Source organism: Takifugu rubripes, chromosome 6 (assembly GCF_901000725.2).
Source record: "Takifugu rubripes chromosome 6, fTakRub1.2, whole genome shotgun sequence".
Lineage (NCBI taxonomy): Eukaryota > Metazoa > Chordata > Actinopteri > Tetraodontiformes > Tetraodontidae > Takifugu > Takifugu rubripes.
Window position 1 is genome coordinate 11,122,001 of NC_042290.1, and position 25,286 is coordinate 11,147,286.

At 48.0% G+C, this 25,286-nt stretch overlaps 4 protein-coding genes across 8 annotated transcripts; all 4 read left to right on the forward strand.

Moving 5' to 3' along the window:
• Positions 1-330: 330 nt before the first annotated feature.
• On the forward strand, positions 331-8,116 carry osbp2a (oxysterol binding protein 2a). Its single transcript, XM_011604930.2, has 14 exons — positions 331-684; positions 1,214-1,419; positions 3,968-4,218; positions 4,307-4,475; positions 4,640-4,754; positions 4,830-4,896; positions 4,980-5,111; positions 5,188-5,433; positions 5,517-5,637; positions 5,715-5,818; positions 5,898-5,993; positions 6,439-6,623; positions 6,742-6,962; positions 7,739-8,116. Exons 1-14 carry the CDS (start codon positions 524-526, stop codon positions 7,879-7,881), a joined length of 2,217 nt encoding a protein of 738 aa, XP_011603232.2. The 5' UTR covers positions 331-523; the 3' UTR covers positions 7,882-8,116.
• Positions 8,117-9,381: 1,265 nt separating this feature from the next.
• slc35e4 (solute carrier family 35 member E4) lies at positions 9,382-14,132 on the forward strand. Of its 4 annotated transcripts, none has more exons than XM_003965516.3 (3): positions 9,382-9,606; positions 10,440-11,053; positions 11,823-14,132. In XM_003965516.3, the coding sequence occupies exons 2-3, from the start codon at positions 10,459-10,461 to the stop codon at positions 12,341-12,343; spliced, it is 1,116 nt and encodes a 371-aa protein (XP_003965565.1). In that variant the 5' UTR covers positions 9,382-9,606; positions 10,440-10,458; the 3' UTR covers positions 12,344-14,132. The 4 variants fall into 4 exon arrangements, with proteins under 4 accessions (XP_003965565.1, XP_029693345.1, XP_029693346.1 ...); XM_029837485.1 differs by lacking the exon at positions 9,382-9,606 and adding an exon at positions 9,678-9,815; XM_029837486.1 differs by lacking the exon at positions 9,382-9,606 and having other exon boundaries at positions 10,279-10,631; positions 10,794-11,053.
• A 155-nt stretch (positions 14,133-14,287) lies between these two features.
• Positions 14,288-17,842, forward strand: smtna (smoothelin a). 2 transcript variants are annotated; one of them, XM_029837489.1, is made up of 9 exons: positions 14,288-14,740; positions 14,827-14,918; positions 15,302-15,384; positions 15,618-15,693; positions 15,811-15,915; positions 16,004-16,034; positions 16,567-16,684; positions 17,138-17,289; positions 17,377-17,842. In XM_029837489.1, exons 2-9 carry the CDS (start codon positions 14,882-14,884, stop codon positions 17,522-17,524), a joined length of 750 nt encoding a protein of 249 aa, XP_029693349.1. In that variant the 5' UTR covers positions 14,288-14,740; positions 14,827-14,881; the 3' UTR covers positions 17,525-17,842. The 2 variants fall into 2 exon arrangements, with proteins under 2 accessions (XP_029693349.1, XP_011603166.1); XM_011604864.2 differs by lacking the exon at positions 14,288-14,740 and having other exon boundaries at positions 14,758-14,918.
• Positions 17,843-18,335: 493 nt separating this feature from the next.
• Positions 18,336-25,069, forward strand: inpp5ja (inositol polyphosphate-5-phosphatase Ja). The gene is made up of 13 exons (XM_011604929.2): positions 18,336-18,728; positions 18,989-20,034; positions 20,990-21,097; positions 21,248-21,356; positions 21,449-21,565; positions 22,058-22,233; positions 22,425-22,536; positions 22,602-22,711; positions 22,798-23,008; positions 23,108-23,245; positions 23,321-23,386; positions 23,467-23,571; positions 23,670-25,069. Exons 2-13 carry the CDS (start codon positions 19,448-19,450, stop codon positions 24,132-24,134), a joined length of 2,304 nt encoding a protein of 767 aa, XP_011603231.2. The 5' UTR covers positions 18,336-18,728; positions 18,989-19,447; the 3' UTR covers positions 24,135-25,069.
• Positions 25,070-25,286: the final 217 nt, after the last annotated feature.

Here is a 25,286-nt window from a genome sequence, read left to right on the forward strand (position 1 = left end):
TTAGTGCACCGGAGTTTCACTTTATAGGACAATAATTTAAACTCTGACTAAAGTATCTGGTCTCAGAATATCTGATAGTGTTAGAAAAATGCTGTTTTCTAGCTCCAGCAAAGCAGATTCTGGAGTTTATGTAATCCAAAACGTGGCAAATGCCATATGTCACAGGCACATGCGCGCGCACACGCACTACAATCCTGTAATAAGGACGTCATCGTGATCTCCCCTCTCGCATCCACAGGCTTATTTAAAAATTAAAAAAAAAAAAAAAAACCAAGACTCTATATCAGTCTTGCTGAGCCGCATAAACGATAGTCCGGATATTTAAAATTCTACCCCCAGTTTAGTGGGGGGGGGCAGACTTCCTAAACAGCTGCAAGCTAACAGTAGCATTAGCAGAGGACCGCGCGAGGCGCAGCTGGCTCTCGCGCAGTTAGCGGGAGGTGCAGCTGTTGAAGGCGCACCGACTCCCACCAGAGCCTCCGTCCCGCCGGGGAAAGCAGCCTCCTGGGGGGAGGGGGGCAACATGAACGAGCTGGTCAGGTGTCTGCCGTCCCCGACGCTCCCCGGGCTCCACCTGCCGTGCGGTGACACCTGCAAAGGGTGGCTCTTTAAATGGACCAACTACCTGAAGGGCTACCAGCGCCGCTGGTGCGTGCTCAGCAACGGCCTGCTCTCCTATTACCGGTAAATATCATCAACCTTAAGTTGGCGAGTTGATAAAAAACTAACTGCATGCGGCTGAAATAGAGACTAGCGCCTTAAATGAGTTTAGCACCAATAAAACAAGAATCACCGAGTCATTGCCATGACATAAACATTGGTGCTCTGCAATTGGTCAGAAATAGTTGAACCTAAGGGTTCCATCCAACTGCTATAACCTACATTACATTTTAGTTTTAAATTATTTTTTGTTTAATAAATAGTCCCTAGTGTAGCTACTTTATGAATACACGATGTCATAAATGGCAATTGATGTTTTGATTCTCATAAGAGATGAGGTATAGATTAAATAAATCTGATATTTACCATGTTTTCTACCTATATCTCTGTTTTCTTTGAGGCAACTTCGTCATTTATGGCTGCTTTGATTGCAATAAATTTCAATACAATGGGGCAAAATGTGTCAACGTTAAGCTGAAACCAGGGAATGATTAAATCGACATTGAATGGGCTGACGGCATCATTTAGGTCTCATTTTCTATGCTTTGCTCAGGACTCAGGCCGAGATGGCGCACACTTGCAGGGGCACCATCCCCTTAGCAACAGCACACATCGAGGTGGGTGAAACCTGCCACTTTGTGTTAACCAGCGGCGGCCGAAGTTATCACTTGAAGGCCACCTCTGAGGGGGAATGTCAGCGGTGGGTGTCAGCCCTGCAGCAGGCCAAGGCCAGCGCCACCCTGCTGATGCCTCATTCAGGTAGGAACGAGTTTTTATGTTGGAGAACCATTTCATAGGTGTGTGATTTTTTTTTTTTTTGGAATCTGATGAACATTTATAGGCTTTTATTTTAAAGAAACTGTGCAGGCCACAGTGGAAATTCATGAAGTATCGGTCAGATTATTCTGAATGCACATTAATTCCATCAAGAGACTCAAAGCACATAAAATATTAATCTAGAATATTTAATGGATTTTTGAGTTTTACGGTTATGCGTCTGTTCGGCCACAAGAGGGCAGGGTTGTCCAATATTATCGGTTCTAGATAAATGCAAAATTATGCCCTTAATCCTGATTTTTGAGATACATTTACACACATACATAACTGTATTAGCATCACATCAAGAAACTTAATCTTTGTATCTTCTGTTCATGCAGCCACACCTGTGCAGCTGCTTAGATATATTGTTCCCACTAATTTAATGTAATAAAAAAAAAATACTAAAGGATCCATATTAGCATGGATCTCTATCTGTCCTCCCTCTCTCTCTCTCTCTCTCTCTCTCTCTCTCTCTCTGCCTACAACCACACATCCCCCCCCCCCCTCCCCCGTCTCCTCCAGTATGACGACAGTGGGAGCTGAATGAAATGACCTTCCTGTAGGCTCCTCCCACTGTTCTGGTAGCAGGAATGGTAAAAGAGACAGAAAGAGGGTGTGAGGGTTTCCATTGACAACATATTTTCCCCCACTGTGGACAACAGGAAGATGGGAGAGCGACGTTTTCAATGACTGTCGCCTCGTAAGTAACCTGCTCGTCACGTTGGCGAGGAGCTTTTGGAGGTTGGCGTGTTTGTAACCGCTGTAGGACGACAAGTTTGTGGTCGCGGGAACGTCCTGACCGGATCGCATGCAGTGTGAAATGTGCGTGAAACTTTGTCGCCGTAGTTTTTGTAGTTGCGTGAAGGCTCGAGGTCACTTCTGCGACCTGCAGGTCAGTTTATGTTCGCTGATCTTTGACGCAGGCGATGGCGTTCGACGGCTCCGTGCACGCGTTAATGCTCTCGCACGCTGGCGCGTCCTCACATCCGATGCTCCGTGTTGAGCAGAACGTGAAGTTCTTCTGTGACAACACGCACCAGCGCGGACGTGCGCTTTGTTTCTGTGGCGCGTGTGATGTAATTTGGCGATAGATTCGCGCCGCCGGAGATCAGATCTAATGAGGCGGATGTTGCAGAATCTGTCTGGCAGCGACGACTCGACGCCGCGGCACAACGTCAAGCTGACAAAAGGTCGGTGATGGCGGTTAAGAGAGCCTCTCCTGCTCGCTGCCTCCTCCCACGGTGGGTCTGCTGTGGTCCTGTCATCACCAGTGGGAGTGTTGATGGTCTCACAGTGAGTCACTGGCCAAGAGGATACTTGAACTTTTATTGCTTCTGTAAGTTCGTCCTGTCTAACTGGGTCATGAAACCGTTACAGCTGCCTGAAGGATTTCTCATTCTTAATCTTCCCCTGGGACTTTAATAATCCAGTTTGCCCTCATTGTTTTTATTTCTTGCTCCCGTCTCACTGTGTTTGGTAATGAGTCGGCCGGCCGCTCTGCCAGCGCTGGCCTACATTTGCTCCATCTCATTCTTCAGGCGGAAAAGATGCTTCAGATGTGTGAATGTCTTTTCACGACCGCCCAGATGTTGAGTCCCACTGTCAGACACCTTCTTCCCAGTGGCAGCAGAGATTTTTAGCAGTCAGGAAATCTTTATTTAACCCAAATCACTGAAAGGATTTTTATACAGAGACAATTTCACAGCACCGCCCTCTCTAACCAAGCGACTCTTTCCCAGGCTCATTATTCTCAATAATTGGGGTGAACGAGCCCTATTTAAAGCCTCCGTTTATTTTAAGCTCCAGCGTATCCTGTGACCAAGTCCCCGTTTCTCTCTTCTTTGTTCCGGGCAGCCATTCATGCTTTATGAGCATCGTTCCAACTCATTTGTATTTAAAAATTTCATCATCACATCACATCGCACTTATTCCCCGTGTACCTGTTAGCAAGGTGAGTTACAAGGTTAAGCTTTTCCCAAGCTACGTTATTAATTTGATTCCAGGATGCATCCTGGCCAGTGATTTATCTTTAGGAACTGTGCCTCGTGAAACCTTTAGTGTGTCCTAAATGGCCACACAAGAGGATTTAATTCATTTTAAAGTCTGGAAACCAGCTCAGTGTCTTCCTCTTCTTTTAAAATCCTTTGACTGAAGACTCGGTTCATACAAACAAGGGTAAGGATGGGCTGTGCGTCATCTCTTTTCCTCCCTCTTCTAAAAATAGCCCAACCTCCCGCTTGCCCGGGCCTACGTTTCCAAGGCAACGGTGTTCATTCACAGCTTTAAGCTTGCGTAGAGGATGAGGTGTGGAGGATCAGGATGGAAAGTGCTGCAGACTTTCCTCATAAACTCCCAACAGCTATAAAAGAAAATGAATTTAGAGTTTTTTGCTGATGGATCTTGAGATTTGCGTTACAGGATGAGGGGCTCTTCTCTACCCTGGAACCACTTTCACACGCACCTTTTTCCTGCTTGTTTCTGTGTGAAGATGACTCGGGAGATGAAGGATCTGTCTCTCAGGAGGACCGAGCCCTGACCCAAGGGGTGCTCAAGACTCTGGCCAACAAGCTAGACGACCTGAGCACCTGTCATGAGCTGATAGGAAAACACGGCGCCGCTCTCCAACGCTCCCTCAACGAACTGGAGGAACTGCGCGGGTGCTCCGACGGCAGCGACAGGGTGAAAGCGGTGAACGAACGAGCCACCCTCTTCCGCATCACCTCCAATGCTATGATCAATGTGAGTCCACGTGTGGTCACACTGACAGAGTAGCTGCTGCTGAGATGCTCCTCCGTCACTTGTAATGGCTGCTGTTGTCGCGCCTCAGGCTTGCCGTGACTTTGTGGACGTAGCAGACTCTTACAGCCGGAGGTGGCAGAAGACCCTGCAGTATGAGAAAGAGCAGCGCCACCACTTGGAAGAGACGATCGAGCAGTTGGCCAAACAGCACAACAGCCTAGAGAGAGCCTGGAGGGAGAATCCCTCCTCGTACACAGGTGAGTCACATTCACCTGCTCGTGTTTGGGGAGTAATACTTGTCCCTCTTGTGGTCGGTAGGAGTACTGCATGTAGTAAATTGTGCCCAACTTTTGCCAGTTTGTCTTGATATTTATATCCATATCGAGGATGGATTTTCCTCAGGTGCTGTTTGTTTCCGCAGGTGTGGAGCATTCTCATGAGGGGGATGCCAGTGATGAGAACGATGAGTTCTTCGACGCCATGGAGGAATCACCTGCATTCATAACCGTGACCGCTGGTGGTAACGTGCAGCACAGGTGAGAGCAACGCTGCCGGGTGATGGAGCTACAGCAGCATCCCCAAGTGGATTTAAACCATTTATCCCCCCCCAGGCGCTCCGGAAGTAATCACAGTGTGATGAGCGGAGGGATGTCCAATGACTGGACTCACAATGAGAACGTGAGAAGACTGAAATCTCTACGTTACACCTTCTCCCTCGTGAGATTCACACACCGAATCCTTTGCGTTTTGTGTGCTCGAAGGACACCTCGAACCACATGCAGCTCCGGAGAACCAGACGCAGTTGTATTCCCGACAAACCCAATTACTCCCTCAACCTGTGGAGCATCATGAAGAACTGCATCGGCAAAGACCTCTCCAAGATTCCCATGCCTGTAAAGAAACTGGCTTATGATTCTGAGTGTTGACGGTCCACTGTAACGCACTTAACTCCTCCCGTCCGGGTGGCAGGTAAACTTCAACGAGCCGCTGTCCATGCTGCAGCGTCTGACCGAAGACCTGGAATACAGCGAGCTTCTGGACCGCGCCGCTCGCTGCGACTCCGCCCTGGAGCAGATGTGCCTGGTGGCCGCCTTCTCCGTCTCCTCTTACTCCACCACGGTTCACCGTACAGCCAAGCCCTTCAACCCCCTGCTGGGCGAGACCTACGAGCTGGACCGCCTGGAAGAGTTCGGCTACCGCTCCATCTCTGAACAGGTATTGGCCTTTTATGCTTAAAGCGGCTTAATGCAGAGAACAGAAATCTGAATCCAAGGTGACGCGTGCGCGTGACCTTCCAGGTCAGTCATCATCCACCAGCTGCTGCGCACCACGTCACATCAGAGCGGGGATGGAGCCTGTGGCAGCACATCACTATTGACAGCAAGTTCCGCGGGAAGTACATTTCCGTGGTGCCGTTCGGTGAGAAAATGTCGCGTTTGAGATTATGGGACTTTTGAACCTCCTGCCTGTCTGTATCGTTGTTCTTTCCGTTCAAGGAAACATTCATTTGCTCTTCCACTCGAGCGGAAACCACTACATGTGGAGCAAAGTCACGTCGACGGTGCACAACATCATTGTGGGGAAACTTTGGATCGACCAGGTCTGCAGAACCTGTTTCATCCAGAGGAAAATTGCAGCGTCGTGCTCTGTGGTCACAGCTGTTTCCTGTCTTTCAACAGTCGGGGGACATCGACATCGTGAACATCACCACCAAGGACACCTGTCGTCTCAAGTTCTCCCCCTACAGCTATTTCTCCAGGGAAGTCCCACGCAAAGTAAGTCTGTTGGAGGTCAGCGCGTAATTGTGGACCTTTCAAAAGACAGACGCTCGATGGTGAATATCCGCTAGGGGGCGCTGGTTGGCTTCATTAAACCGATCCATTAGTGTTTTCAGAAATGTGCAACACTGAAGAGGAAATTGGATTACTTTAATAAAATAACCAATCCAGGAAGTTTTATAACATTTATCCTCCTCTTCAGAGTCACATGTGGAACGTTTTAAATCTCAAATCCTAAAACTGAGGTCAAACGATGGCAACGTTGGACTGACAACAGATGACAAACAGATCAAATAACACTGCTGTACTGTTGACCATGTGGCGACAAAAGCTGTGCATTTTAAAGGGAAGAGACAACATCGTATCCATGGTAGCAACAATCTAGCAGTCGGAGCATGATTGTAATTGAGCCCTTCTTCCTGTTGCCTCCTCTGGTCTCCAGGTAACTGGAGTGGTAGAGGACAGAGAGGGCACGGCCCATTACATCCTGTCGGGGACATGGGATGACAAGATGGAGAGTGCGAAGATAGTGGACAGCAGCCAGGGATGTGGGGGCTCTGAGTGCAAACAGAAGATGGTTTATCAGACTCTTGCGCCCAAACTGCTCTGGAAGAAATACCCGCTTCCGTATGTTTACATCGTCTAAAACATTTACCCATTTTAGGTTTGTGTGTTCTCTTCTGTCCTGTGTCCTTCCTCCTCGACTGACGCTTCCTCTTGTTCTGTTCTGTCCTTCTGCCTGCAGAGATAACGCGGAGAACATGTACTTTTTCTCTTCCTTGGCGCTGACTCTCAATGAGCCAGAGGAGGGAGTCGCACCCACAGACAGCCGCATGAGGCCAGACCAGAGGCTGATGGAGGCAGGACTGTGGGATGAAGCAAATGTCCAGAAACAGCGTCTGGAGGAGTGTCAAAGACTGGAGAGGAAGAGGAGAGAGGCACAAGCCACTCAGGCCCTGGAGGAAGGTGAGATGGAGAGAACTGGTACAGTTTCAGCCTTCGATGATGCAGTCACCATATACAATATCATCATCATGTGCATCTATAAAGCTTCCTTTACTCTGTGTTAGACATGCCAGCTTGATTTTACTGTTTGGACAACATATCATAGATTTGCTGGCATTTTTTTTTTCCTTACAAGGAATTTCTCCAAATCTTCTTCTGCCTATTGGCTTAAACAACTACGGTACTATTTGTGTAGCTCTTGTTACTGCCTGTAGGGGGAAACAGACGTCAGGGTTTGTTATTTTTCCAATCAACTTCTTACATTCTTACAAATCAATGGAAATAAGTTTCACACTCCTCATCCCTTCTTAGACACTCTAAGTGCTCTCTTAACTGCATTTCAATCTGCATTTTTGCTGTTACACTTTGCTTGTCTTTCTGCTTATTTTCTCCCTTGAGGCAATAGTTTTAAGCTCTTGTGTATTTTACCTTCAGCAGCAGAAAAACAGTTCAGCTTCAGGGTTTGTTTTACGCAACATTTTTTTCTTTTAGCAATTATTGGTAGTAAAGTTTAAATTCTGCTTCTAAGGACAGTACAATAGGGGGTATTTTAGCCTTATAATGCTCTCAGCAGACCTTTCCACTTTTCTGCACCTTATGCAATGACTTGCAATTTATTTCAGCTTTGACGCTCATTTCCTGCAGGATGTGTAATTTCTCGCCTGGATTATCCCACTTGTGGAAGCCTGTTTTCCATAAAGATGATGGAGTTGGGCTGTGCTATTCTTTCTCATTAGGACAAGACATTGAGGGCTACCAGCCGCTGTGGTTTGAGAAGAGGACAGATGATTCAACAGGAGAAAGCACCTACGTCTACAGAGGTGGATACTGGGAGGCCAAAGACAGACAGGACTGGAGCCAGTCCCCTGAGATCTTCTGAACCAAAAAGGTTCTCAGAGACGCCCGCCAGGAACACATGTGTGAACCAGCTCGTGAAAGAAGCCACCACACCCAAAATTCCAAGCATTAAAACGACTGTCTGAAGTCTGCAGTTCTATATTAGCCTGACTTTTGTGCACAATCAGCTCGGCAGAGAATTAATTTACGAGGAGGACAGGGTGTACAGTGAAACTGCTTCTGCAGTTTAGGAGACTTGAATAGTTGGGGGGGGGGGGGGGGGGGGGGGGGGGGCATCCTGACCTGCACTGCAGCTACTCTGGCCTCACCCTGCAACTCAAACATTTACACATTGCTCATTTCTAAAAAATTTCCTTCATGTCAAGTGGACTCAAATATCAGTGGAATCACTGGAAACAATGGGCACTATTTAAATCAATCCGTCCGTCAGTTGTACTGTATATAAGGTCTAATGCTGCACAAAATCATCAGTATCATGTGACATGAAAGTCATTTAAGGAAATGTAATGTAAATTTAAGAAACAGAAATTAATGTCAGAAACTTGTAGCGACATGTATTCTAGTGCTTTAGTGTGCAAGTAAGCACTGTAGGCTCATAGTTAATGTATGTTCAGTAATAATGGTGACATTTATATGGTTTCCAACATGCTGTGTATTACAGAATCATGCTGCCTGATTATTTCTGGCCTGTATATAGCAATAATATAGAGAAAGATAGCTTGGATCAAAATATATTTGTAAATACGATTGTTTGGTTTGTTGTATTATCAATAGGTAAAGCACAATACTACCTGCAGGTAATGGTATATGCTACTTAAACTTTTTCATGCCAACATGTACTGTAGCTATGCATGGTTTTAGAGTGCTTCAGCACTTTTGTAGTGAAAAGCCTCTTCACCTTGTTGACTATTTGTGGACTATTACTGAAACATGATGTGAATTCACCTTCTGTGCCCAAAGATCTCAAAAATGTTTTTGAGCTCAAATAAAAATGCTACGCTATTACGGTCCCATCATTCACTGCCAAAGTATGGTTGTGTAATAGGGTTAATCTTGGCTTTATCCTTGGGACAACAGTTGGTGCCACAGGCATCCTGGCTGTCATGATATATTCATCTTGAAACAGTCTCTGGTCTGAAATTAAAGACAAATGTTTCATCGGAGGATCAATAAACACTTAAGATTTAACTTTATTCACACTGTATCACGCAATGGAATGCTCTCAGGGCTTCGAGCACGTGCATGAATATCCCAAGATGATTGAGTGGTGGCAACACATGTAGTTGTTGTTTTTCCCCATTCGTTACAGCCAAATATTTGTTTTCCTGCGGGCTGTCCCCTGTGTTTACTGACTCATGATCAGCCATCCCAAGACAAAGGTTCCATCTTTGTCATCGGAGAGTCCTTGAGTTCAAACAAACCAGTGTAAATGAATTACAGCATTCTAAAAAAAAAACAGAACACATTGTTTGTTTGTTTTTTGCTATCACGCATCACAGCGTGTGCATCAGTACGGTTTGAAGAAGGATGGAGGCGTAACTTCTGAAATTCCGAGACAAACCATCGCGTTGGGGTCATAAAAGTAGCCTTTGGGGACCGGATGTTTATATTTTTTAGTGGCGTCGCCCTTGAAGGAAACCAGCCAATCAGAGGAGCGCGCTCGCCGCGGTGCGTTGACTGACAGCAGCGTGACCGAGGATTCTGTGGATGCTGCGCGGTGCTGTCAAGAAAGTCGTTAAATAACAAGGTAAAAAAAAAAATGTTATCATTGTGACTTATCGAGCGTGTCTGACCTTCCGTATAGACACGGATGCTAGCGCTGCGCCAAGTAACCGTTTTATTATTTCCTTTCCGCCCTGCGACACCAGAATTTAGCCGCGCTGCCTCCTGTTAGCTAACATTAGCATGACACCACAACCCCAAAGACATATTCAGCTGTCCGGTTTCAAGTGTCAGGTCAGTCCCGGTAACGGTTCGCTCTCTTTATCCCAGGCGTGATTAAATCCCCCGCGTTTAGCTTTTGGGATTTATTCGGATCGCTGGCCATGAATGAAACTGGGTGTTGTGTTCACGGACAGCGCAGCGCGGCTGTTGTGACCCTGTTGTGCTGTGAAATGTCATCATGGGGCGGTGAAGTAACGGCTATTTAAACCCAGTTGGAGGGAGAAAAGGACAACACAGGAGCTCTTCGTTACATGTAGGCTGAGCCACATGCGGCGGAGTCCCCGTTTAGCCTCTTGTTTACTACCCTGCTGGTTTTTCCGTGCGTCATTACCAGCCTGCCCGCTGGAGCGGCGTGTCGGTACTCGTCGTGCAGAAGGCGTCATCGGTCCGGTCTCCCCCCGTCCGCCCGTCAGCCTGTACTTGTCATTTCCCCACCCAGGATACGTTACACAACGAGCCTGCCATGCATAACAGACCCACGTGTCTTCGGAGGCGGTGCGGAGGAAACGCAGCTTTTCTCAACGCTGATGATTTAATTTCGGAGGGGGGGGGGGTTTATAAGAGAAAACGCGCCGGTTTCCCGGACCGTTGCAAGTTGAGATGAGAAGAAGCATTCAGAATGTGTTTTCATTACAGACAGAACAATGGTCCGAACATGATCAGCGCCGATGGCTTCACCAAGCGAGAGGCGACCCTGGAAGACAGAGGCGGGCGACGGAGGCCCCCCGCAGAGATGCTCCACCTGCTGTCGGCGGTTGTCGTCTGGCTGGTGACCGGGAGCACCATCTCCAGCCTCAACAAATGGATATTCGCCGTGTTCAACTTCAGGTACCCCCTGCTGCTGTCCGCGCTGCACATGCTGACGGCCATCGTGGTGGACTACGGCCTGATCAAGCTGCGGGTGGTCCGACACATCGGCGTCCGCGAGCAGGACCTGACGCCCAGCGCTAAATGTAAGGTCTTCATGTTGAGTCTGACGTTCTGTGCCAGCATCGCCTTCGGGAACATGGGGCTGAACTACGTGCAGCTGTCGTTCGCACAAATGATCTACACCACCACGCCAATCTTCACTTTGGCCATCTCCACGCTGGTGCTGGGCAAGCAGCACCACATCCTCAAGTACACCGCCATGATGCCCATCTGCCTGGGCGCCTCCTTCAGCATCATGGGAGAGGTCCAGTTCGACCAGACCGGCTGTTTATTTGTGTTTGCCGCCACCATGCTGAGGGGCGTCAAATCCATTCAGCAGAGTGAGTTTTTTTTGCACTGTTTTGTTGTGTTTTCTGGCGTTGCCGTGGAAACCCTTCACCGCGGTCCACACTGTAAAGCCGCCACAGTCATCGGGGGTTATTTTTGTATTTCCCAGTGGCTAGTCTCACTACTGGAACTTCTTAGTAATTGCCCCCCCCCCCTCTCTTCCTTTGCCAGCACCACATGTTCATTCCAGAGAAAAAGCGGATCGGCCGTCTGCGTAGACCGGTGACATGACGAACCGGAGTAGCTGTGATTGTCGGTATCACGGTCAGATTCACCGTACAGCACGTGCTGAACCCAACAAGGCGGCTTTATTTCCTACGCTGGCGTCACATAATCAGCCGCCCCTTTAATCTAATATTCTGTTCCTCTCAGGAAACCAGATTGTGAGAGGAATGTCCTCCACGTTGGCCCCCGTGCGTCGGATTAGGCCGTGTGGGACCAGGGAAGGGGGAGAGGGCTAAAAATAAACAAGCCCCCGTATTAAAAATTGCGCAACACGCAAAAACGAGTGCAGGCCGCCAAAAAACGACAATAATCCAGTTTCTCCAAACTTTGTTCCACTTGTCCGCAAAATTTACTTCATTAATCTCTGAAAAAAAACCGCAGGAACCGTGGATTCAGTCGCCTTAAACGTGAGTGGGATCTGCGTCGGACGCTGGGCTGGCGCACGCTTCGCTCCGGGCGTCGCTCAGCCCGGTGGCTCACCGTTGTTCCTCGCACTGACGAGCTCTTTGTCGCGTTTGCCCTCCTCCGTTTGCTCAGGCATCCTGCTTCAGGAGGAGAAAATCAACTCCGTCTTCCTGCTCTACTTGATGTCCATCCCCAGCTTCTGCATCCTGGCCGTGGCGGCTCTGGCCCTGGAGAACTGGGCCCTGCTGGAGTGGCCGCTGCACTACGACCGCCGCCTGTGGCTGTTCATCCTGCTCAGCTGCCTGGGCTCAGTCCTCTACAACTTGGCCAGCTGCTGCGTCATCTCCCTCACCTCCGCCGTCACCCTCCACATCCTCGGCAACCTGAACGTGGTGGGCAACCTGCTGCTGTCCCAGCTGCTCTTCGGCAGCGAGCTCTCCGCGCTCAGCTGCGCCGGCGCCGTCCTGACGCTGTCCGGCATGTTCATCTATCAGAACTCCGAGCTTATCATCGGTTACCTGGACGCCCGCAAGGTCAAAGCCGCGGCGGCGGGACGTTTTCACGCGGCCGGCGGCGGGGACGCGGACAACGGTTACGCAAGCGAGCCGACGCACCAGCAGCAGAGGCTGCAGGACAAGGACAAGTTCGCCTGAGCTGGGACGATAAGGGGGGAGAATGAAATGAATGTAGAAGAAAGAAGCGTTCCCTCGTCTGGGACGGGGGGAAACCTTTCATCCCTTCTTCACTGTGCCAATCATGTTCCATGCCAAACTAAAGTCTGCAGTCAGGAGTTGCCTTTCTAAACAACCATCCATCTGTAAATGGGTCGTTCACCGCCTTTAGGACGGCGTGCGTGCCCGAGCACGCCGAACTGTCTGATACCATATAGGGTGTCTGTCTCACACAACTCCACTGTGAACCCCTTTTCAGGATCTTATCAATGCGTTGGACTGTTACAGATGCTGTAAGCTGCAGAGAGCTCGCGCCACGTCCTCTCAAATCTGACCGGCACAATTTGTACTTAAACTATAGGAAGATCCCAGACGTGGTCTGGCCCTCGTAACTGAGGGGGTGGAGGTTTTGGCAGCTAAGTATTGTTATTTATTCAGTGAGAGGCTCTTAAAGCGCGCACACGGTTGGGTTTTGAGGCAGGAGGTTACAGAAAAGCACTAATATTTCAGTGTGTCGAAGCGCCTCTTCTTGTCGACTAAAGCACATTTTTCCCACGGAGTCCTGCGCTGAGCGCCTCTTCCCATTTCAGGCTTTAATGTGAGGGCCTCTGCAGAGCAGCTCCACTTATTTCCAGGCGCCGCAGCACTGAGCTCGCCATTGTGTTCCCTCTTAATAAGTTCACACGCTCTCCAAGGAGTTCCATTTAAATTTAGCTCCCGTTTTGCTCCCTAAACTGTGCTCTGTTAAATCCTTACGCCGTGGAACTGCTTTCATTTAATCCCAATCCCCACCTGACCTCTGCTGGACAAACCTTCCTTTTAACTTTTGTAGACCTAATTTTATTGATGTGAATGGGTTTAAACGACTACTGTTTTTTCATTTTTTCATCGTTCTTTCTGGACCTAAAAGTGACTTTTTCATGCATATACAATATATAACACCACTAGACTTTTTTTGGTTGTTAACCTTATACTTGGCACTACCATTTTTCAGCTGCTCGTTGTCTAATGACACTAAGAAATTCACACAAGAGTCCAAAAGTCCGATAAAGAGGCACCAGCTGAAACGTCAAAACTGTCCCAGGACGTCTGCTGCCCTGAAATGTTGACAATGTTGTTCTTCTGGTTCTGTCAGCAGGAAGACACCCACTGGGTGAAAGACAACTGTGCCATTCATCACACGTTGCTATATTTAAGTCATCTGTCACCGATTTAGCACCAAGGTCACATGACCGCTGAGCCTGGCCTCAGAAATCTGCTCTGCTTGGAAGCGAAATTCTAGATTTTGTGATGCTTTCAGCAAAGAGGCGGCCCTCTCTTTACGGAATACCTCAGAATATCAAGGACGTCGTGTGTGGAGACGCGTGATGTAGATTGTTGTGCAATATTGTCACACACAAGTGTAGACATTTAAAACGCATGTTCCTTTTAATCATTTCAGTTCTGGGATGTTTGAACAATCACTGTGTCTTTGGGGTCAATTAGTCATTGCACTGACGGTCTGGAGACGCTGTCCCTGAGACGTCCCGTCCTGCTTTTGGTTTACTAACAAAGCTAGTTGGGTGTAAATAAATATTCTGTATTTATGATTTTTATTTATTTTATTTTTTTTTGCTTGTGCCACATTGCAGAACGTTGAGGAGAAGGGAGTGCTTTTGGGGGGTTTTTGTCAGTTATTTTGCTAACTGCAGTGCTGCTGCTGTGGAGGGGATATAAGTGAAACCTCTGTCTGTTTCCTGAAGGACAATAAACTGACAAGCCATCCACTCTACCAGCGAACCGCCCAGTTGTCCTTTCATAACACATTTAAAATCATAACGACATCTCAAACAACGTTTGTGTGTAACAGTAACGACTATTGGAAATGCAACTTCACAGAAAATGCCAGAAGAAGATTTATAATATGAGAACTGGAGGTATATTTATTGTTAGGTAAAGATTATACAATTCCTGTTTTGTTTTTTTTAAAACGCAAGATGACGTCACCGTGAGCTCACTGTGAATGCCGTTATGAGCAGCGGCCACTGGGTGGAGCAGTTTGTCCCATTTCTGATTCATCTCATTCTTTTAAGCTTCTCTCACTTAGAATAATCATTGAAGGTAAACGGCGGGTTTTGTTAACATTTATATGTGTGCGGGGACATTTGTAACCCCCTGCTACTTTACATTTAGGATTTGCACTATTGGGGATTTTGTTTTGCCTGTATAAGGCATCCACCAGCTGATCTTCACAATGGGTAAAGATGTAAAACTGTCACTTGGGTTTAAAATCCTTGTAAAAGGCTACATGATATCTCCCACACTGCTGTGGGTGACACAGTCTTCTCCTCCTCCTCCTCCTCCTCCTCCTCCTCGTTCTTCCCATCTTGGGTCCTGAACGTAAGCAACCTCCACTCTCTCTCCAAACATGCATCCTTATGAAGCGCTGTGTTTTGAGGGGTGATGTCAACCCTCCGCTCTCATAGCCAGACAACTCTGTGTGGAGGAGACAGCAGTGGGCTGGAGACTGAAAGAACCCTAATGCCAAACACGTCAAAAGTCTGCATCCAAACGACAGGTGAGTGACACGACGCCTCAGTCGCCACCAGTTTCCGTCCTCACTCAGCATATTTCACTTTTTCTTTCCCATCTTTTTCCTCCAGGCACAGTTCCCACCATGACTGTGTGCATACTTTAAAGCTGTTATCAGAGCCTTTCACAAACGGTCTCCTTTGCCTGCATTACTATATTTGTACCTGTTTTTAGAACTTCCAGGCTGCTCTCTAGCAGAAGAACGCTGGTGTTTCCTCACAAAAACATCACGGTGTCATGAGCCAAAAAACAATAATAATGATTTCTACCTCGTCTCCTTTCAGTAGCCCTACCAGAAAACTGGGCAGAAAGAGTGGATGTGTCGTTTAGTGTTAATCACCAGTGTGATGATCCAACGCTTCTTTGCAGACATGGAGTCAAAAGCTTCAGCTGGAAAACTGAGCAGTGAAGAACTGGCTGCTATTGAGGATGAGGAGGTCCTCAACAAGATGGTTAGCCCATGATTTATGACTTTCACTCAGGGGCCTGTAGCTAAATACAAGTCCAAATTGAAGGTGTTTATTTGTTTTTGTCGAATATCTGTGCGTTCAGAGTAAAATCCTGCTCATTGATTGCATTTTATGCAGTTCATACTGAAACCTAAACACAGGCCTTTTAATACTCTTCAGGAATTTTAAGTCTTTTGCAGCCATACTTTAGAGCTGCCGTCTCTTAATCTCTCCAGATGGACACGGCAGCAGATTTTGAAGATAGACGGCTGATTCGAGCGGCACTGAGGGACCTGCTGAAGAGGAAGAGAGGTCACATCTCTCATTTGCTCCCTCGCAAGAGTTTAATTAAGTTGTCGGTTAAAGACGGCGTTCTTTTGATCCTCCGCTCGGCTCCTTTCTGACGTTCCGTTTCCCCTGTTTCCACAGACAAGCGCGAGCAGGAACGAGGGTCCCGGCAGCAGGATCTGAAAGAGCAGGTCCTGAGCAAAGGTGGAGGCTCCACCGCGGCCAGACAGCAGACGGCAACGAAGAGTGCGTTGACGGAGGTCCCGCTGCGTGTGGTGGATTACGTTTGGTGTTTTACTCAAACCACACGGCAATAATGTGTCTGTTGTTGCAGAGCCAGGGCAGCCGGCTCCGCCAGCGGGGGGGTGAGTCTGCGTCAGGCTTTCACTTTGCATGTTTGTGCGCTTCCTTTGCATCCTTCAAAAAAAAAACATGAGTTTTTAGTTTGTTCTTGCAAAGGCGGATATTTTCAGTTTCCAAAACAAGGATATTAAAATAAAAAAGTTTTCCATAAACAAAACAGGTGTTGGTAGGAAAGGAGCACAATGGGAGCAAGTGTTTGGCTTTAAAAAAAAAGAACTCAAAGGTTTGTTTTTATGAGTCCTGTATCACACTTTTATGGCCTCCAACATTAAAACATCTCAGATTACATAACGCAATCGCCGGTCCTCATGATCTCCATCTGCCAGCTCCAGCTTCACGAGGATTCATAACACTGAATTCATTAGTTCTAACTTTCATCTGAGACGTTGATTTCACTGTTAAAATATTTAAAAAGTGACAGATGAGGCCGTCAGGAGGCACGTTACAGTCCATGTGGGGGAGTTTTGCTACCTCCTCTCAGTTCTTCTGTAGGTTCTGTAGGCGTTCCTCCTCCTCTGTGTCTGTCCTCCACAGCCAGGCCAGTCAGTCTGCAGCCTCGGTCCAGAAAAGTCCTCCTGCAGCTGTACCCAATGCTAAGAATGTCAAACAGATGCTTCTGGACTGGTGCAGAGCCAAAACAGAACCATATGAGGTAAATACGGAGCGACTCGGGGTGAATTACTGCCCTCTTGTAGCTGCTAAATATATAGACTGTGCTGGACCCTTGAAGATCTTCTTCTGTCTTTTGACATTTGTTTTAACTACGCTCCTCCAATCCTCCAAATCGCATTAAATCTCCGAAGGAAGCACGAAACTTTCAACGTTTCGTTTAAGGTCGGCGAACTATAAAAACATTTCACTGTTTTTCCGAGACGATTACTTGTAGCGTAGAGCTGCGTTTTTCCACCCGTAAGCTAAGACGAAGGCTGAGGAGACCGAGCGTCACCATCTGGCCGCTCCAGTTCCTGCTGGAAGAGCCAGAGAAGTGACCCTATTGGAAAATACCAGTATTCCTGGGTAGCTTCCTCCACAAGCATCAGGGCCTTTTCCCTCAGCTCCTGGCTCCTTGTGTGTTTTTTAAGAACCCACTTCTGCTCTCAAACAGGGGGTCAACATCCAGAACTTTTCCTCCAGCTGGAAAGATGGCATAGCCTTCTGTGCCTTGGTGCACCGGTTCTTCCCCGACGCGTTTGAGTATTCGACCCTCAACCCCTCCAAGCCCAGAGACAACTTCCAGCTGGCTTTCAGCACCGCAGAGTGAGCTCTTAGTCCTAATGTGAAGAATCCATCTCACCTGGACCGGGCATGATTTCATGCTTCCACGTGACGTCTGTGTGTCCGCAGGAGGCTGGCCGGCTGCCCCCCACTGTTGGACCCCGACGACCTGGTGCGGATGAGCGAGCCCGACTGGAAGTGCGTTTACACGTACATCCAAGAGTTCTACCGCAGCCTGGTGGAGAAAGGCCTGGTCAAGACCAAAAAGAGATTATAGGGACCTTAAATGTTGCATTTAATTCTGTCCATGCAGAACATGGGAGACGGCTAAAATCACGCACTGAACGTTGTCATTTTTGAAGGCGAAAGCTGCCACGCGTGAATGTAACTGCTCCATACAGCAGATGTTGGTGTGTTAGCAGCGAGTATGGGTGCTCTCGGTGGACAGCTGGCCCCAAGGATCAGTGCATTCCACCCAGATTACACATATGCAATAATCCCCGTCAGCACCTAAAAACGGGGACTAATTTTATCAGGATGCTGTTGGACCGCGTGAGCTTTAGAGACACATTTAATAAATATCTGTTGATTTGCATGTGTTGTTCATTGCTGGATGTTCTTCAGAAGAGCCACTCAATTATTTTACACCCACCCCGAGGTTTCACCACCCAGGAACAACCTTTCAGGTTTTTATCCAATATTGTATGTTGCTACTGGAGTTTTTCCTTTATCTATAGCTTGTAGCTGCTAAATTCCAGAATATTGAGATCTGTTAAGGTAACAGTGTTGACCATGAGCCACAGCCCCGACAGTTGCGTCTGTTAATCGCAGATATTTTACTAATATTTTCATCAAATAGAAAAAAAAATGACATCAGAAATATTTCTGTCTTTATTGCCCTAAATATGTCGTGCCATTAAAAGCGACAGTCACAATAAGAAAAAAAATTGCTCACATCACATCCATTACTCCGATTGCCATTTAACTAGGGTATCGATGTTTCTGATCAATTCACGCACAATCGTTGACGCAATATGCCGGCCGATGCGTCACAGAGAGGGAGAGAGAGAGAGAGAGAGAGAGGAGGTGATGGGTCTATATGTAGCCGGTGTGCAGGAGGTGCAGGATGACCGACCCGTGCACATCTGCGTCCACAACATCTGCGCCATTACCCGGCGCCCGGTAGAGGACGATCGGCTGTTGCACCGCGTCCAGCGCACCAGCATGCTGCGGGAGTCCGCGCTCGCGAAGCGGGACCGACGCCTGTCCTGACAGCCCTTCCAACGCGCTCGGCACCGTAACGAAAGCGTCCCCTGTCCCCGGGTGTGGGGACGGTGCCAGTGCCGGAGCTCTGGTCCCGGTCAGATCCCAGTAACGCCGACTGCCATGATGCTGCTCCGCTCCGTGAATTAGTGGACTCACCTTTGCGGTTCACCTTGGAAACAGAGAAGCAAGATAAATAAATAAATAAGCCCGGAAAGGTAAGAACGCTCTAGCCCGTTTGGATTGTATCCTAATAATCAAGCTTCGTGTTATCTACAGAGCAATAAAAATGGAATTTTTGCTTCTTTTCTTTTTAACTTTCAAGCTTTTAAAGTGAGTTTAACGGACCAACTGGACACAGTTCTCTTCTCCCAGGAACCTGATCCACATTTGCATGAATGAATGATTGATCAGGTGTCTGATATCTGTGGGAGCTAAAAACAATGACAGGAGTCGTCTTCTTGTTTGTGACCTGCAGGATCTGCTGACACTGTCCCGATCTGACCAGACAGGCTGGAGCACCAGGTCCTGGTTAAACAGGGAACATCATGAGTTTTAATTGGTGACATTTCTCCGTCTCTGTAAAAGGGTCAGGGGCTAATTAAGTTTGCCAGGCAACAATGATATAATCCAGGACGGAGGACCAAAGTTAGCTTCTCAGCTGACTGGTGGAACATTAAGTGCTGGTTCCAGTTCAGCTGCAGCACAATTACAGCCCTTCCGTTTAATAATTGGAGGGTTTTCTCTTTTCTTTGGTGACACTTCCTTTTATTGGGTTTTCTAATTAAATATTTGTTCTTCCTCAACATTTGGAACGTGTGACGGGAGCCCAGTGCCGCCAGGTGCTGATTACATATTAACTGAATTCTTACCGGTTGCTGTTAAAGGCAGGTTTATATTTACCAGCAACAATTTTTACTGTAATCTTTGGAGGCGGATGGATCACAGACGCCAAATCAGGACTGATCCTTGTCGATCCAAAGGGCAACTGGGCCCCTGTGCAGTGATCAGCACTGGTCCGGGTTTACCACCGCAGCTCATGGTCCAGGAACCACCACCTATTGGCCCTGTTCAAGGCCTCCAGGCTGAATCGAGTCCCAATCAGGTTGCAGTTGAATCCCTGAAGTTAACGCATCAACAGGCAGATCAGCCGAAGACCGGTTCCGCTCCAGCAGCCCTGGCGAGCATAAGTCGACCCCGGCCCACGGCTCTTGGAACCAAACCTGCTCCGAAGGTCACCAGGTCCTCTGTGGACCCTCCGAAGGAAAAGCGCTCCGTCCCACCGTGCATCCCAGGACCTCAGGGTTCCACCGTCCTAGCACATTCCCCAACAGAGACCTCTCTCCCTCTGAGCAGACCCCTGGGCCTCCACAGCCCCCAGACTCCCACCAGTCAGCCTTATCTGAGTCCCACTGCGACCCTCAGCCCCCCACCCAGCCTCAGTCCCCAGCAACAGCGCAAAGTCTCCCCAGAGAGCCCAGCACAGGTCCAGTCCGACAGGTCAGGGGAGACCAACGATTTCAGGTGAGCGACTCATCTGCGAGGAGACGGTGGAACAGATCTGATCAGTGAAGCTTGGAAAAATAGGTCACGGTGGAGAAATGTAGCAAATACGATCTTGCAAATTCAGGAGGACATTTTAAAGTGATTTTACCGTTGAAGTAATTTACCTACAACACATCAGCCCTCCTGTTTTATGATGAGTAACAGACGGCTGAGTCATAGTCGCCCCTGCTGGGGCGAACCAACCTGCAGGAAGAGCCAGTCTGACTCGCCTGCTCGTTCAGGTGCGACCGTACGTCTTCACACACCGGTCGTGGGGATCGGTAGTAGAGGTGAAGACAGGAACAGACAGGACAGACTGACGAACATAAACATATTTATGTGATTTTTTTTTTGTGGATCTAGTATTGTAATAGCAATTTTTAAGATATAGTCCTCACAAATCCACGAGGATCCACGTGGCGGTTGTAAATCCACCGTTAGCCTGTGATCTGCTAAATGCTAAAACATCGACCATCGCTGCTCTCTGGGCCCTGACCTGCTACGATCATGATATATTTAGGTTGATCTTGATTGATAAATCTCCCCTCTGGTCAGGAATCATTGTTTAATTTATTCTGAATGGCTGTTAAATGTGTTTCGGTCATGGACGTATGCGACTAAAAGTATTTTAGTTAGAGTTAGCAACTATATTAAGTGTCCATTGGGGGTGTGGAGTGGGAGGATACGCCAACCAAAATCTTTTTGGTATTGTGACCTCGTAGGCTGGTAACAAACACACACACACACACACACACACACACACACACACACACACACCTGAGTCATCAGCGGGGTGCTTAATTGTGCTTTTTTCCCCCTCTAAGCAGCAACAGTGATGATCACCAGAGGATTACATCACAGATTATGTCCTCTTTGATTCTGCAGTGGAACTTGGAGCGAATGCAGTATTTCCCTGATTCCTGTCCTTTTGCAGGGTGCACATTGTCACGTGGAACGTGGGTTCAGCTGTTCCGCCCGAAGACATCGCCTCTCTGTTTGGACCGAGTGTTTCTGAGGGGAACGTTGACATGTTTGTCATCGGGTAAGCAACTATTCCTTCGCAAACTTGGCGGCGCCAGATGCACAGATGCACGTGCCCACTCAGTCATCTGTGTTTATTTTGCTCCTCCTGTCACAAATCAGTGCCTGTCTGACTGAAATGTTCAACTGTTAATGCTGCTTCTCTGCGCAGATTCCAGGAAGTCAACTCCATGATAAATAAGCGGCTGAAGGATGCCCTTTTTTCAGACCAGTGGAGTGAGCTTTGCATGGACACACTCAGTCCATCTGGATATGTTCTGGTCAGTATAGAGTGAGGCACATGCTCTGCTTTAACCCTGCATTCTGCCACCATCCACCACTGAGCTACCGCTGTCTCTTCCCGCTCATTTAGGTGGCATCCCAACGTATGCAAGGGGTGCTGCTGCTGGTTTTCTCTAAATACCGCCACCTTCCATTCCTCCGAGGCGTGCAGACACAGAGCACACGGACGGGTCTGGGAGGGTGTTGGGTACGTGCTGTGCATCGACTCAGTGACTCGGACTTGTCAGATCGTTTGCGCTGCGAGATTTGTGGCGTCGGCAGAGGGTGGCGTGTCGAGGCGGTGCGTGTATGCCCCGTTGGGCAGAAGCACGTCTGGGTGTATGTGTCGCTTTGTGACCTTCCCATGTGGTGTCAGCATCATCCCCAGCTGCCGCCGCCGCCGCCACCGCTGCGGCTATGGTGCAGTCTCCTTCTCTTTGAGGTCAGTGCAGCAGCAGGCTGTCTGGCTGTCTGCTTCTGTGGCTCAGGAGCATCAACGCCGTGATTAAATTATGAACCCGACGGCTGTCGCCCATCACGTATTATTGATTCCTCCTGTTGTTGAACAGGATTACCACCAAACATGAAAAAAAAGCATCTATTTACACATTAATATTCGGCAGGATTATTGGTTGAGGGTGCATCAACTTGTTTTCACACTTTAATAAGGGTCCGCTTCTCTGTTTGCTGTCACTAAAAGGGCAATAAAGGAGGCGTCAGTGCGAGAATGACAGTGTTCGGCCACCCGGTGTGCTTTCTGAACTGTCACCTTCCAGCTCACATGAGGAACCTGGAGCAGCGGATGGAAGATTTTGAGAGCATCCTGCAACAGCAGCAGTTTGATGGAGGCGCTGCGAGCGGCGTGCTGGACCACGAGTGGGTAACATCAGTCCCACAGATGTGAAGTGATGAATCTTCCAGAACCCACAAGTGAAATTAAACGTTCTGTTCTTTCATATGAACTTTTTTAGCCGCTTTTTGACATGAGGGATGAATTAGTCACAGTTTTGTCAGGACACGCACATCAATCCGTGCGACTTTAAAGTCCTTGTGTTGCTTTCCCGCAGTGTTGTCTTTTGGTTCGGAGATTTGAATTTCCGCATCGAAGACTACGACATCCACGTGGTCAAATGTGCCATCGACAGTAATAAGCTGCCTCTGCTGTGGGAGCGAGACCAGGTGAGACGGTTGCACTTTAATCGGATTGATCGTCTCTGTCTCCTGTAACCTTCTGTTCTCCACAGCTCAACATGGCTAAAATCACAGAGCCCATCCTTGAAGGCTTCAACGAGGGCCAGCTCAGCTTCCCCCCTACGTACAAGTTTGACGTGGGCACCCATACCTACGACACCAGGTGTGTCCTGCCTTCGTCCTCCGAAATGTGGAGCAGCCGGAATCATTCCTAACAGTGGAAATCTGGTCTTCTCGCTCTCCTCTCAGTGCTAAAAAGAGGAAACCTGCGTGGACGGATCGCATCCTCTGGCGACTTCGACGGACGGGCTCCCCTGTTCCTACCCACAATGCAGCGCTGCAACGTGGTCTCACCTCCTGGTTGGGTGGTGCCACTAAAGTCACGCAGCACTTGTACAGAAGTCACATGGGCTACACCATCAGTGACCATAAGCCTGTTTCTGCATCGTTTTCACTGCATGTAAATTAATTTTTTTACACATCTCTTGACCTTAATGCAGATTTACAGCGTGTGAAATATATGTATACATAGACGTGATGGGTACGCTCTGTATTTTAGTTCCCATTTAGGGTGGACACCCCCCTAGTGGAGCTCCAAGTGAACAAGGAGTGGTATAAAGTCTCAGATGCTACTGTCAGATTTACTGTTGCATCAACATATCAGCGCAGTTCATGGGACTGGGTAGCAATATACAAGGTAATCTTCAAATGATTCCCTCTTTGATCGGTTCCGCCCTGTCCTTGTTTAAAGCCACGTGCCGCTTCCACGCAGGTCGGATTCAGACATCACAAAGATTACCAAGCCTATACATGGGCCAAGGGAGAACCTGCTGCACAGGTAGTCGCTAAAATACATTTGTGCTATTTGAGTCTCACCGAAAGTCACTGTTAAATGCTTTCACTCTCTTTGTTTGGCAGGTGACGTTTTCAGAGGAGGATTTACCGCGAGATGACTGCGAATATATACTGGGCTATTACAGCAATAGCCTTAACAGTATTGTTGGGCTGTCGGCACCAGTTCTGGTGAGAAATATAATAAAGTGAATGACGTCTACTTTAAAATGCTTTCACTAAATGAAATGATGTGTTTTATATGCTATATTTGTGGCCTCTCTGTTCAGATCAGGGTTCCACTGCACAGTCCAACAGCCTGTCGCTCCGACAGCTCAGACGACAGCTCAGAAGATGACAGCACTCTAGTTCTGCTGGCCCCAAACTCGCGCAGCCCGAGCCCCAAAACCGGTAAACATCAGCACCACCGCCACCGCCGCAGCCGCAGCCCTGCTGTCCCTGCCCTCCCCTCCAACCCCCTGCCTGCGCTGCAGGGCCTCAGCCTCTCGCCTCGCTCCAAAGAGAATGAGGCTCGCAGCCGCTCGCCGTGCTCCGCCGCCAAAAAAGAGCGGCTCATCTCCCCCGATGCTGTGCAGTCACCCACTCTCAGCCCCCGCAGTCCCGTGTCTCCGGGCAGCGGTGTGACCGCCCCTGAAGCCCTGATTGCTGCCCTAGTAGGTGAACACCGACCAGCACAGGTTAGCCCGCCAGGGGTCAAACAGATGGGGAAGATGGGAGAAATTAACAACATATAGAATGTCAACACCAACTGTTTAGTTTGCAGTACTAGACGAGCAAAATGACAGCAGGGGGCATCATTTCAATTCCTGCATTTGACCTCAGACAAGCGCTTTTATAGACCTCATAATGTGATATTACATTTCAACAGCAGTGAATGTCAGATGGAGGTCAGAGTAAAGATGTTACAGTGGTGGGATGAGTGACCTCAGAGCAAAGAAGATTCTGGGTTTGATTCCCAGCCATTTCCTGATGTCTGCTGAGTCCTGCCCCCCCCCCTTTAATGACTGAGAGCACCAGCTCCAGGAACAGCCTTGACCCTGATAAGGATGGAATAGAATCAAACAGAAAATGGGTGGACAGAGTCAGCTTAATGTAAGAAGACATTATCTCTTGTTGGTTTCATAACTCAGTGTGTTTGTGCACATTTGTGTTTGGGTAAGGGCTGTATATTGGAAAAAAAAAACAGAAATGGTTTCCCCTCTAATATAACACTAGTATGTTGTGCAGTTTTCGCTAAACAGAGCAAATGAAATACGATACCCCCCCTTGATAAGGCGCCCCTTCCATTTGCATCCCTGTGGTCTAACTGTATCTTACTTGGATACAGCAGTGCTATTTTCTGATTGGCCGATATTTACCTGCATTTGTTTTCTGTCTTAATAACTGGAGTGCGTCACACTCCCATTGATGACTTGATTTATGATACATAACAATAAATTTTCAGGCTTGGTAAATGTCAGGTGTGGCTGGTGATGGTGAAAAGGTTCAAATTTATGAGAGCCCTGACCATTCATAAAATGTTCTGTGTTTAGCATAGACATGAGCGCTTTCTCACAAGAGTTATTAAGAACCCTACTGACAACGTGTGTGACTAGGACAGCAACTCATCTCATAAAATGTTGTCTTATCTTGGTAGCTTTGTGAATAAAGTTCCTGTTCTGTAGATCTGAAAGACTTGATGTTTATGCAATGTTTTGACAGCATAAAGCCAACCACTAACACAACCTATGTGTCACAAATTAAGCAAGAATTTATCCAAACAGCAAAGAAAAGATATGGGGAACATTTTTTAAACTGCCAGGGTACAGGTCACAAGAAGCTGGTGGAATTATTACATTTTTAATGGATGATTAGATTTCTTTGCTGATCTTGGGGTGAACTGCAAG

Excerpts from the sequence above, each read along its gene's own strand:
- osbp2a (XM_011604930.2), top strand. The coding sequence starts at position 524 with ATGAACGAGCTGGTCAGGTGTCTGCCGTCCCCGACGCTCCCCGGGCTC. Across the intron at positions 4,476-4,639 it reads GAATCCCTCCTCGTACACAG|GTGTGGAGCATTCTCATGAG; the intron begins GTGAGTCACATT and ends TTGTTTCCGCAG. Across the intron at positions 6,624-6,741 it reads TGGAAGAAATACCCGCTTCC|AGATAACGCGGAGAACATGT; the intron begins GTATGTTTACAT and ends TTCTGCCTGCAG.
- slc35e4 (XM_029837484.1), top strand. The coding sequence starts at position 10,423 with ATGTGTTTTCATTACAGACAGAACAATGGTCCGAACATGATCAGCGCC. Across the intron at positions 11,054-11,822 it reads CGTCAAATCCATTCAGCAGA|GCATCCTGCTTCAGGAGGAG; the intron begins GTGAGTTTTTTT and ends CCGTTTGCTCAG.
- smtna (XM_011604864.2), top strand. The coding sequence starts at position 14,804 with ATGTCAACCCTCCGCTCTCATAGCCAGACAACTCTGTGTGGAGGAGAC. Across the intron at positions 14,919-15,301 it reads AGTCTGCATCCAAACGACAG|ACATGGAGTCAAAAGCTTCA; the intron begins GTGAGTGACACG and ends GCTTCTTTGCAG. Across the intron at positions 16,685-17,137 it reads CCAAAACAGAACCATATGAG|GGGGTCAACATCCAGAACTT; the intron begins GTAAATACGGAG and ends GCTCTCAAACAG.
- inpp5ja (XM_011604929.2), top strand. The coding sequence starts at position 19,448 with ATGGATCACAGACGCCAAATCAGGACTGATCCTTGTCGATCCAAAGGG. Across the intron at positions 21,566-22,057 it reads CGGGTCTGGGAGGGTGTTGG|GGCAATAAAGGAGGCGTCAG; the intron begins GTACGTGCTGTG and ends TGTCACTAAAAG. Across the intron at positions 22,537-22,601 it reads TGCTGTGGGAGCGAGACCAG|CTCAACATGGCTAAAATCAC; the intron begins GTGAGACGGTTG and ends TGTTCTCCACAG.